Source organism: Anopheles darlingi, chromosome 2, assembly GCF_943734745.1.
Source record: "Anopheles darlingi chromosome 2, idAnoDarlMG_H_01, whole genome shotgun sequence".
In the NCBI taxonomy this organism is placed as follows: Eukaryota; Metazoa; Arthropoda; class Insecta; order Diptera; family Culicidae; genus Anopheles; species Anopheles darlingi.
The window spans coordinates 42,502,547-42,514,402 of record NC_064874.1 but is presented as its reverse complement, the minus strand read 5'-3'; the positions used below and the strand labels follow the sequence as shown (position 1 = coordinate 42,514,402).

Below are 11,856 nucleotides of genomic sequence, written 5' to 3'. Positions count from 1 at the left end.
AGAGAGAGAGAGAGAGAGAGAGAGAGAGAGAGAACATAGGAAGAAGCAGAAAGTATCCAAGGCTCCTATGTTCAACGTTTATAGGCTAGAAGAAAAAAAACGCAAACCGATGCAAGGAACAGGGAAGAAGAACTACTCACAGTAACTACTAACTCACGAGAATAGAATCGAAGTGTATTAGGACCAAACCGTACGAAGCATTATTACTTACTGCAAAAAGGTAAATAATAAAGTAGGATTCAATCGTGACACAATTCAAAAGAACCGACCCATGTGTATTTACAAGCAGACGGCAAACCATACAAACGAAATCAGAACGATGCACGTGCCATCAACATTTCCATCTTCGTTCGTGCTCGTTCACATGCGCGCGGGCTTTTCCTGTTTGCTTTTCAGGACATTTCTACGAAACAGTCCACTGCGTCGTATGAACCATCAAATGCACACGGTTCAAGAGTAGTAGAAGAATAGTAGTTGCTTGCTACACACTGCTCCAAAACGATGGACCAGACTTTGGACACACAAAACACACAGGCACAACACGCACACACATCGGTACTATTTCATACAAGACCTACTAGATTTTAATGGATTTTGTTTTGATTATGACTATCACGAAAGAATGTAGAGAAGGGGCTCCCCTCCTCCGACGGGTCAAGACGTGTATTGACGGATTCACTAGTCGTCCGATCTGAAGTGAGCGATATGAGATGATGCGTGCGTTAAGTTGGGATTAGGGAAGCATCAACCGCTTGTCTCTTTCCTGATATTAAGACTATGTCAAGCGGTACAGAAATGAGGCGATGATCGTGGGACATGTGGTGTATATGGTGTAGTCAAAATGCCAACAGATGATGACGAAGATAGAACACTAGAGAGCTTTTAAAATGAGGCATAACTGGTCAACAAACATTTTAGAATGTGTGGTACAAAATCCTATCTCAATTTTTTTTTCCTCAGCACAGAGGGAGCGCCAGAGATTTGTCGAAGCTAAACGTGAACCGTAGCGACAGTGAAATGTATTAGACATTGCAAGAGGGTAACACTAAATGCACTACTAGGTCGACGAAACGCAGATGCGGAAGAAACGGATGGTGATGTATTAATGCGTCACCTGTGCGCTTACTCTTCCCAGGCAAAAACGAAGTAATATAAACTCGATGGTGAAAACGACGTTCAAAGTTCACTGTTTAGCTCATCCGAATCACCGCATCTTAGTAAAGTAATCCACTCAAGAAACCCGTAGAGGACAGGTACCATGCGGTTCTTGTTCAACAATGACCAAAAGGCCTCGTCCGCGCTGGGATGGGCCCCATAAGGGTTTATAAGCCTGCGTGCACAGGAGGCACAGGGGGTAAGTAAGACTCGCAATCATTGACCAGCGATTTCCCATTTTTTCTTTCCTTCATCAGACTTCAAAAAGCAAACTTTCTCGCATAATGCTTTATTTTAGGATTATTAACAGTGAAAAAAAACAATTAGTGGAATAAAGTAGTAATTGAAGTTCACTGAAACCTCATTATGACGTTACAAACGTTTAAAGGAAAAGACAAAATCTAAATTTCTAGAATATGTAGAACACAATCTTTGAAAATTATGTGCCCACATGCTCTCGCTCACTTCGCCTTCTTCTCGCGCAAATGCGTCGTGCGTTCCAGCAGCTGTTGTCGTTTGAAGCTGAGAATTGAATTGCTGACGGTGGTTGCATCAACTCGGTTAGGGTTTGGTGCCGCACCCTTGGTAGCTCCCTGTCGCAACGTTTTCAGTTTGAAGCCACGGTGCTCTTTTACAGGTATGTAATTGTTCGCCTTATCAGTACCCCGTTTTGATTCAATAGGTGTTTTGATAGATTTCTTCGGACGATCATCATGCTCAAAAAAGAATCCAGAACTAGTCCAAACGGGCAGTGGGAGGCTATGATTGGGCTCTGGTGCCGGTGCAACTGATGGTTTTCCCTTCATTTTACGACTACCTTCGCCCATGGAGCGTAACTCTTCCGCTTCCGTTGGCAGCACGGATCGTACCTTAAATCCGACCGCTTTGGGTGTAGCCTGTTTCTCTTCAAAACCAAAGTTGCGCCTCAAACGTTCCTTCTCGGGCGTAACGGAAATCTCGACGAAGTCGCTGGCCAATCGCTGCAACGCTTTGAGCTTGCTTTGTTTTGCGGGTGGTTTTGGCGTTAGCAGACCGGCGACGGCACCATCCTCGAGCGATCGCTTTCGTTTCGGGAGCTTTACAACAGCGGACGGGGCATTTGCTTCATTCACATTTTCGTTTTGGGTTTTCTTTAGCTTTTTCTTCTCTTTCATTGTTTTAACTTCTTTCGAACGATCGAATGTGGCTCGCACTTCACGCAAGGCTTTCGAAACGATTGTATCAGTGGGTGGCGGTGATTTGATTGCTTTTGAATTAAGCCTCTCCTTCTTTGTAACTGGTTTTTCCAACAACGCAGCTTCCTCTTTTAGGAGTTGCGATTTTTTGGATGACTTGACCACCAAATCGTTATTCTTCTGTTCCTCCAAATCCGGAACCTGTTCCTTCGCTTGCGCACGCACTTTCGCCTTCTTGCCAACAACCAGTTGACCATCGCTGTGCGACACAACAGGGGCTGCTGCAGTTTTCCATTTGACTTCTTCTTGGATGGTGGCATCATTTACACTCCGGCTCTTCTTTGGAACGGTTGATGCATCCATCATTTCCCCCTTACGGCCATTTTGTTGCGATACAGCCTGCTTCTGCTTCTCTACAGCAATGCTCGTGGCGCCGTTCGAGATGATTGTAGCGTCCGATACTTGAACTGTTTCAGTGACACGTAATGCGGCATAGGCCGATACGGCAGCACGCAAAATGGGCTTTGGTGGCTCCTCCACGGTTCCTTCTCCGGTCGACCCATTTAGCAGTTTGCGTATTGCTTCCTTCTGTTGTTTTTTACGTTTTACTTTCTCCAGCTTGGCGCCGATACCTACCGCCGGTTTCGTAGGACTCTCGCCACCGTTTTCCTCATTTTCCATCATTTTTTTCGCCTGGCGACGCTGCTTTTTCAGCTGTTTACGGCGTTCGATCTGTTCGAGCTTGTGTTGCAAGGCCTGAGCAACGCGATCTTTCTTCACCTCTGCCAGCTCTTCCAGCAAATAATTCTTCACCTTCTTCTTTCGTTTTTTCTTCTTCGAGGCACTATCCCCATCACTCCGGTCCTGTTGCACCTTGGTATCCTGTCCATTTTCATCGTCAGTCGTCGTTTGGTTTCGTTTCTGCTCTTGTTGGCCATCCTCATCGTCTGCCACGGGATTGGAAACCGTTTGCTCACGAAGTCGTTTCTTTTGATCCTATTGAAAAACAAAAAGAAATATTTGAAACTCAAAGCCTTTCGTCTCGAAATTGACTCATTTCAAAGCTTACCTTCTTTTTCTGTAGCGCGGAGGCGCTCTGCTTCTTGCGCTCTTTCGTAGCACGCACCACTTCGTTACAACGGGAAAGCACGGCTTCCAAATCAAACGCTTCCAATGGTTTAACAGCTTGAGGCTGCTTCTTAATCGGGGGTTTAGATTTTTCTTGCTCTACATCATCATTCACTCCATCGCTATCATTATTGATTTCGTCAACCGCATCGATTATTGAATCCTCTTTTTCTGCATCGATCAAGTCCTCATCAACTTCCATGCCGTCCGCTTGTACCTCTTTACCGTTTTCTGTGTTCGCTGGCAACGAGTTTCGTTTTTTTGTAACTGTTTTTCCAACCGCCGCTGAAACCGCTGAATCCAGCGACAAACGGTTACCCGACTTTGCAGACTTCGGAGACTTTACCTTAGCGAAAGGATTAGTCACCAAGGACGAAGAAGGTGAAATGGACGATTTGCTGTTTTCCTCGACGGGCACGTGTTGTTGCTTCGTTGGCTTAGGCTGTACGGAACTCGGCCTGGTATTGCCCTCGGCAATCGTGTTACGTTTCTTTGCCCCTCCAAGGTAAAACTGGGCCGAAGTAAGGGGCACGGTCGGCATTGATTTGCGGGCATGCTTCTTGTCGCCGTCGCCAAAGCTGTTCTCGTCATCCTCGTTATTCTGTTGCTCATCGGGAATGTCTTGTTTGTCCGTGATGATTTGATCGGACAGTTTGTTCGACTTACCATTTGGCGAGGCGGATTGACTTGTCTCCTCATGGGGAATGACTACTTCTACAGTATCGTGGAACATATCTTCATCATCGGATTCTTCAACTACTTCCTTCTCCACCGAAACGTTCCAAGAAGACGATGCAGTGGCCTTTTCTCGAGCGGGCGATGCATCGGAAATTGATGGTTTCACATGGGCCGGAAGGCTTTTGCGAGCAGGCCTCGTGTTGAGTGTTGCCCCATCAGTGACCCTTGATCCTGCCGGCATACTTTTACGGGATTTGGGCTTGACTGGTTCATTTGTCTCTTTTAACGATGCATCTCCTAATCCTACTATTTCGTTCGCATCCAATGTTTCTTCGGCGCTGTCCGACTCATGCAGTGATATCGATCGCTCAAATGATTCGTTCTTTTCGACATTCTTCTCTTGCTCCTTTGCTGTTGCTGGCGTTGCTGGTACTCCGGTACTTGGAGAATAAAATTTCTCAGAAAGCGCAGGTGATTTCTGGGTTGGAGTATTTGCTTTAGCTGGTGTTTTGCAAACTTTTGCGGAGTCTTCCTTTAGTGGTGTACCTAGGCTAGGCGTAGCCACTGATTTCTTTGAACTGTTCGCACTCTTAGGAGTAGTCGGACTGTTTACCGTTTCAGTGACTCGATCCTCCTTCTGCAGCTTTTGTGGATCTCGGTCATTAGAAACCAGTGATCTATTCTTCCCATTAGGGCTCACATTGGACTCGTTTTCCTCTCCTGTGTCGCTTTCTACATCCGACTCTTCCTCTAATTCCGATTCTACTTCATCATCAGGAACAATAAACGAGTCATTATCTTCATCCAGCTCGTCGTCCTCTTCCGTGTCCTCGCTACCGAGATCCTCACCATCGATGGGAATCTCGTTCTGTTCCATCTCACGCCGCTCCTCGCTGTCCATTGAATCACCGGATTGATAGCCATCCACTTCCATCGCTTCATCATCTACCCACTTAATTTGTTCGTCAATAACTTCTTCCTCTTCATCCGCTTGCTCATCACCTTGTTCATCATCTGTGCTCTTGCGCTGTTTATCAGACTTCGCAATAATCAACGGCGAACGCAATGCTTTGGACGCTTCCTCTTGCTTCTTTAACTCCATCTGATCGATTTCCTGCATTTGTTCGCCAAACTTATCGATACCCTTGGCGTTACTCCCGCGCACAGACTGTGTCCATGAGTTGGAAAGTCGTTCACTCATTGGAACAGATTTCAATGGGCTCGCTGTGACATCCACGATCGATGCTTCCATGATATCGACACCGCTAATATCATTCGCACTGGTAACCGGCGTTTGCTCACTGGCAGCCACCGAAGTATTGTGAACGGCCGTTTCTTCGTTCCCTACGTTTCCACTCGCTTCGGAAAGGACTTTATTAGACGCCGCACCTGATGGGGACGATGCTGGCAAGTCTGGTTTCTTGCTTCCAGAAGCATTATTCGATTCGACCGGCTCAGCTTTACGGGGGGTCTTGGCATTCACGTTCCCAATGATTTCCGCCTGTCGGCTCGATACAGTGATCTCGGCATTAACTTTCAAATCACCCTCCCCTAGTGATGTATCACGTAAATCCCTCAAAACTAGCAAGCATTTTTTCTCCGTTGTGAGTGGCGTCTTGGGATAGGTGGTTGGTTCGTCATCTGATTTTAGTGCCTCGGAAAACGAAACGTTCTTTGGCCGTGTCGAGCTATTCGGCTGTCGTAGCGCAGAGCCAACATTTGGCGATTTTGATGCAGCCCGTGTAGGCGTCACTTCATGCTGTAAACCACGTCTGGGCGACTCGTTGTCCGGCCTGGGGCTCGCCGAGGACGCTTTAAGAGCCAACGAATTCCGACGAGCGTTGGCACGGCTCGACGTTTCCGAAGAGATGGAACCCTCGCGTTCGTCACTGCCTTCCTCCTCGAGTATAGTTTCATCCTTGAGCGCCCGTAAGGCAGCACCCGCTGTCTTAGCAGCACTGGTTACCGGCAAGGACTGCACCGAAATAGACCCATCATCTGAAGTTACGCTGTTCCGGCGAGTTGATCGTCTAACTGCAGCGGGTGCCGTTTGCGGGGTGCTGGTAAGCACTTCTTGAGACGATCTCAGGCGTGCAGGAGTACGCGGACGGTTCCCACCAGCATCCAGGCTGGCGTTAAACGCAGTAACATTTTCCTCGCTCAGCGAAGAATTGCGGGACCGGCGTCCTGGTGATGCTTCCGATTCGGTGTCTTTTAGCGATTGAAGGAGCTTATTACTAAGCGGAGCTGAAGGCGGGCTCTCTGCCGTTACCGATGCTCCGCGTCGCTTATTCCTTCCACCGACCGGTGTGGAGGGTCTAGCGACATCGCTTTCCTGAATGGCGTCCAAGGCCGCGGCCTTTTTAGTTGTGCTTGTGGTTTTCTTCGGTGTTCCGGAAGTCCCGGTTGCGACCGGTTTCTGTGGTGTTGCGTCCTGATCGACGGAACGGCGCCGCAAAGCACCGCGAGTCACTGCGGGGGAAGCGAAAGTCGGATGTTATCGGACCGTGCTAGCTGCTCCTGCGGTTTCGGCATTCCAGCACTCGTTTTTACTTACCCCTCGTGGGAATCTCCTCCGGATTCATAATTGTTGCTGTGCAAAGTACAGCCGTGCGTGCAGTTCACAATACCGAGACAGTTCACAGTTGGTAGAGCTCTTTTCAATCGAATTTAGCGGGTTTTTATGCGCGAATTATTTTCAGATAGCTTGATCCACGTTTTTCCCACGCTGTTTCGCGGTGCCGCGAATGAACAGTAGTGAGAAAAATTTGACAAGAGTGAGTTCGAAAAATCGGTTAATTGCGTTACGTGAAAACGGTTACTTGCGTTACGCTGCGGTGGACGGAAGAACAAGGCAGAGGGAAAAGGACGGACGGCCAATTTTGAAACGGACCAAACGAAAAACGGACAAATAATGGACGTTTGCAGGAGAATTCGAGTGTGGCTTTGTTGAACGTAAACCTTGATCCTGCATTCTTTTGCATAAAACTATTCCCAAAAACATCCTTTTCACCGCCTGTGCACTTAGCAACGCTTTGCTTACGCAGCTGTCAACGGTGCAATTTTCGGTGTGTTTTTTCGTGCCGACTTGGGCAATTTGAGTTGATCTACAGCAAACAGCAAAGGAAACAGCGATTTTCCAGTGAACTTGCAAAGTGTGCCTTCTTGCCGCTTAAGTAAGTATCAGAGGAAATAAAACACAACATACGGTTATTACGATTCCGCGCCCATGTTTACTTTAAGCCAACGCCGATTGTACGCCACGAAAAGGTAGCGCCAGCACCAGGATGGACGAAGAAGCTGCAAGCGCTCTTAGAACAACCGTCACGAAGTCTGGCCGCAAGGTGAAACGGCCGCTTCATCTAGCGTCACCGGAACGCTCACCACCCGAAGCCGGACACGGATCACCCGCAAAATCTATTGGCCGCAAATCGAGGAAAGCTAGCGTCAGTGATGACCGTGAAAAGGGTGCTTCCGGGACGCCGATTAAGCAATCCGTGTCGTCCGATGACCAAACATCAATGGTCAAATCATCATCACGCAAAACCTTAACCAGGAAAACTCTTACAGCCGGCAATTCCGAAGTAAAGACACCGAAAAAGGGTAACGAGGTGCCGAATCCGGACGAAAGTGGTGTGTCGAAATCCGGTCGCAAGATAAAGGTGCCCACCAAATTGACAGATTATGAAAGTAGTTTGGTCGGTAGCCCTCGGAAAGGCGGAGTAGCAACGACCACCGCCGAACGGGAAGCCGGCAAAACTCCAGCTCGTACCGCTCGGTCTGCCAAGAATCTGGTAATGGATTCGGAATCATCTGCTAATAAGGCAGTTATGGAACGGCCATCAGCTAGAAAAACGAATGTATCGGATAGTACTGCGGCTAAATCGATAGGTGATCTGCATGAACAAAGCACTACTACACCTACCAAAACCCGTGGTCGTCGGGCGCGTTCAGTGGCGCCAATCAAACCGATACCGGATGAATCTTTATCTGAGGAAGAACGTCTTCTTAAACAGACTCGCACTCCAGGTCGCAGATTATTGGGCATTTCGATGATTGATATAGGATCAACAATAGAACCGCAACAAACTAAACAACGTAAAAGGGCCACAGCCGTGATGACAAAAGAGATCGTGAACGAAGAACCAGTATCCAAAAAGAGCCTCGTAAAGGAATCTGGGAAAAAGAAAATAGTTGCCGCGTCTCTGGTTAAAGATGTACTCTCCAAAACATCGATAACGGATTCAAAAGGTGAGGGCAATGTAATAACTACCGAGCTGCGAGAAGCTGGAGCTCAAGAATCGGACATACAGAAAAAGGAAGCGCAGAATGATCTAACCATAACTGAAAGACCTACAGCTGACGTTCAGCTATCAAATAAGAAGAAACCCCGTGGGCCCCGTGCGCCCGAGATTGTGGTATCGGAAGTTTCAGCTGCACGCTCGCCCGTATCAGCTTCTCCCGAAGGGCAAGGGGTTTCGCGTTCCGGGCGTAAGATAAAACCAAAGAAGATATTTGGCAGCGAGGATGGTGGTGCTGACAAGTCGATTATCGTTTCCATCACCGATCTTAGCGAGACTCCGGTAAATTCGTTCGTCACCCGTAGAAACATAGATGATCACCATCACGCTTCTAATGCGAAGATGGTACCATCCGTGGTACCGATTGATGAACCGGATCGTGCTGTTCCTCTAGTTGACGCCACTGCAGTAAGCGATTCGATTGATGTACCACCGACCAGCAGACGATCGGGTCGGGTAATCAAGGCGAAAAAGTTCTTCGATGACGCCAGCATTACGGAGAAGAAAAAGTCGCTAGCCATTTCCCCTGCCCGGCGTCCGAAGGAGAAGGATTCTGTAGCTACGGGCAAAACGACAGCAAACCAATCGCCGACAGTGGCAGGAAATTCCGTTGTTGAAACTCCTCATACTCTGGTCTCCGGTGACATTGTAAATGTAAATGTGCCTTCCTTGGATGGGGTCGATGTAGCCGAAGGACCTTTACAGGATGACGGATCGAGTAACGTAATAGTCAACGATGAACAAACAACCAACAAGCAGGAATCTATTTCATCGGAGATCCTTCAAGATGATACAACCACCAACAAGCAGGATGATGCCGGAAATGACTTGCAGAAGAGCCGCGGCGAATCATTTAACAAATCTATTCCATCGGAGAATTATCAAGATCGGTAAGTCGCTGTTTACTTTGGCTTGTGTCTCCTTCCTGTCGTAACCTACTCGCAATACTCAAATTGGGGATATCTTACCAAGTTCATGTTTTATTTTTTTTTACATTTTCCTTAGGAATGAGATTCAAGATGTTATACTAGCGACTTCCCAGCCGCTGTCTCCGCCGGTTGCAGATCCTGATCCTGTAGAAGAACATGCCAAGTCGGGTCCTGTAGATGCAAACGTAGTAGTTCTGCAAACTGTTGACATTGTCAAACCTGCCGATGATTCAGAAAGTACTCATTTGGATGATGCAATGCCGATTGAAAAGCAAACGCCCGTAGCAACAGACGGAGCGTCAGAGACTTCTATTATCGTAATTCCTGATACTCCAGCCCCAGTCGAACAGTATGGTCGCCAGTTGAGTGATACCTTTTCGCCTGAGAAACCAATGTTACCGAACGAACGGATACCTCATATTATACCAGAGTTCATAATCACCGAGGCACCTACCCCAGGCACAGCTTCGCGTACAGTGGCAGCACCACGGACGCCAGATACTAAGACAAGTCAGGCGAATGAATGTTCGCCAGACAAGCCGCCGGAGGTCATCGAAATCTTTGACAGTCCGGCAAGCACGGTTTTTTGTCAGCAAATGAAAAGCGGTAACAGTACATCCAGTACTCCTTTGATACTTTTGAATGCCGCCGAAAACCAACCAACTTTGCAACGAAAACGTTCAATGTCCACCAGCGCAGCAGAAATCAAGAAACGCAACGTTAAGTTCCACAGTCCAGCCAACGTCACAGTACTGGTGGATACTATCGATGAGATCATGCAAAAGAACGTCGTCCGCCGGAAGCGCTCGCTATCGGAACATGCACCAGGTGCTGCGGTAGGGACAGATGACGGCGTAAAGCCGAATAAAATAAGCAAGATCCCGAATTTTAAAAATATTCATGAGAAAAACTTCAAACGCATGGAATCGATTGGCGATTTTATGAAGCGCAAGGAGAAACGTGCTCAAATGATTCTGACGGCGGCAAGCCCAGCTACAAAGCTTCTTGCACAGGGGGTTTCCGCTACTACGAACGCGAAACCCAGAGCTCCGACCGATGCTAGTAAGTAGTGCCATGTCTTCATCCGTATACCAATACCTTTCTGATGCTCTCGTTTGCTCTCCTGTTTTGCAGAACATAACCAAGTAACAATCGAGAAGACACAGGAACGATTGTTTACTTTTAAATCGGGCGGTGGCGGTACCAGTGCTGCCGCCAGCAGCATGATAAATAAGGTAAATCCACCAACGGCCGGCGCGACACTTTTCCAGCGCAGACCAATAGCAAGGGGGCCAGCAGCATCATCACTGAGAAGACCGATGGCTAGCAATGAGCAACGGCTGGCGAATCGGCAACGGTTGTACAAAAGGGCACCCGTAATAAATGCAACTTCTAGTGTTGTCGCCTCGTCAGAAACAATAGGAGCTAGTGGTCCGTCGACGGCAAGTTTGTCATCCACCACGATTCCACCAGTTGATCAGCTACGTACGAAACAGTCGACAATTCTGAAAGGCGTTCGAACAAACCGTCGTTTCGAGTTGCAGATGAAGCATCGAGACAATTTGCACTAGCCGTATGGGATTTGATTGTGTGCGTCGTAAATCACCTTTATTATTATGGGCGGCAAACATGGCCGTATATCAGTTTTTTTTTCATTAAATTTTTATTTTAAAATTAACGCGTTTGTATTAACCATTTTACGAGGTCCTGGGGATCGATTAATGGAACACATTCTTCGCGTGTGCTACATTTTCATATACTAACAACCGTTACTTTTTACTGCAATAAAACAATTGAGTTAATCTTTTGCACACGACTATGTTGTACAGAACAATGATTGAGAATTGTCTCCCGACTAGATGTGGACGCGTCGTCTCGCCATCGGTTTGCAAGCATACGCATACATTAAGAATGTATCGATTTGCCAGATGATTTGATGTACCCTTCATTGTTGGGCATGGAAACTGTTGGAGATAAGATAGACACTCGCAGCGGCTTTTTTATTGAGATCATCTATATGTTGCAAATGTATATACTTTTGAGCAAAGTTTATTGCTATTAAATCTATCACAAATAACAGAAAACATTTTAAACAAGAGATTACTAATCGTTTTGTAATATCATCTACAGCCATAGCAGGATAAACATCAATCAAACGTGATCGGCATATCTCAGAGGCTTATTCGATTAGCTTGGGAAAATCGCAGACCAATATATGAGAAAGGATACACAGCAAACAATGGACCGCGACCGATCTCGACAAGAAGGGCATGGGAAGAAAGTGCTTTGCATGGGAACCACGGAGCGCATAGGAACGAATGTACCTACGGCCACCGTTTCGGTCAAAGCAGAAAGGCGAGAAGATGATTTCCCTTTCCCTGTTTCCATCGTTCGCATCGGCTGTGAGAAGACGCGATGCATTCGAATTTTTATGCGTTTATGTCGTTTCTCTCGTCGTCGTCGTCCCGGTGGTTCGTGCATTGAACCACA

At 47.3% G+C, this 11,856-nt stretch overlaps 3 protein-coding genes across 3 annotated transcripts in view; 2 read left to right on the top strand and 1 right to left on the bottom strand.

Annotated features, from left to right (window-relative positions):
- The window catches only part of LOC125949432 (uncharacterized), a 4,092-nt gene extending 2,919 nt beyond the window's left edge, over window positions 1–1,173 (top strand). The window contains exon 3 of the mRNA XM_049676438.1: window positions 1–1,173. This exon is cut by the window's left edge and continues 922 nt beyond it. The gene's annotated coding sequence lies outside the window, so the exon portion shown is untranslated.
- A 261-nt stretch (window positions 1,174–1,434) lies between these two features.
- LOC125949234 (protein slender lobes) lies at window positions 1,435–6,869 on the bottom strand. The gene is made up of 3 exons (XM_049676061.1): window positions 6,694–6,869; window positions 3,400–6,608; window positions 1,435–3,326 (listed from the first exon to the last, which is right to left on the bottom strand). Exons 1-3 carry the CDS (start codon window positions 6,719–6,721, stop codon window positions 1,617–1,619), a joined length of 4,947 nt encoding a protein of 1,648 aa, XP_049532018.1. The 5' UTR covers window positions 6,722–6,869; the 3' UTR covers window positions 1,435–1,616.
- A 160-nt stretch (window positions 6,870–7,029) lies between these two features.
- LOC125949251 (mucin-17) lies at window positions 7,030–11,182 on the top strand. The gene is made up of 4 exons (XM_049676109.1): window positions 7,030–7,312; window positions 7,380–9,327; window positions 9,443–10,428; window positions 10,501–11,182. The coding sequence occupies exons 2-4, from the start codon at window positions 7,424–7,426 to the stop codon at window positions 10,935–10,937; spliced, it is 3,327 nt and encodes a 1,108-aa protein (XP_049532066.1). The 5' UTR covers window positions 7,030–7,312; window positions 7,380–7,423; the 3' UTR covers window positions 10,938–11,182.
- The last annotated feature ends 674 nt before the right edge of the window (window positions 11,183–11,856 follow it).

Bases quoted from the DNA above. Each gene is read 5' to 3' on its own strand.
- LOC125949234 (XM_049676061.1), bottom strand. From the start codon at position 6,721: ATGAATCCGGAGGAGATTCCCACGAGGG. The intron at 6,609-6,693 runs GTAAGTAAAAAC...CTTCCCCCGCAG, and splicing joins GGAGGAGATTCCCACGAGGG to TGACTCGCGGTGCTTTGCGG. The intron at 3,327-3,399 runs GTAAGCTTTGAA...GTTTTTCAATAG, and splicing joins CCGCGCTACAGAAAAAGAAG to GATCAAAAGAAACGACTTCG.
- LOC125949251 (XM_049676109.1), top strand. From the start codon at position 7,424: ATGGACGAAGAAGCTGCAAGCGCTCTTAGAACAACCGTCACGAAGTCT. The intron at 9,328-9,442 runs GTAAGTCGCTGT...CATTTTCCTTAG, and splicing joins TCGGAGAATTATCAAGATCG to GAATGAGATTCAAGATGTTA. The intron at 10,429-10,500 runs GTAAGTAGTGCC...CCTGTTTTGCAG, and splicing joins CAGAGCTCCGACCGATGCTA to AACATAACCAAGTAACAATC.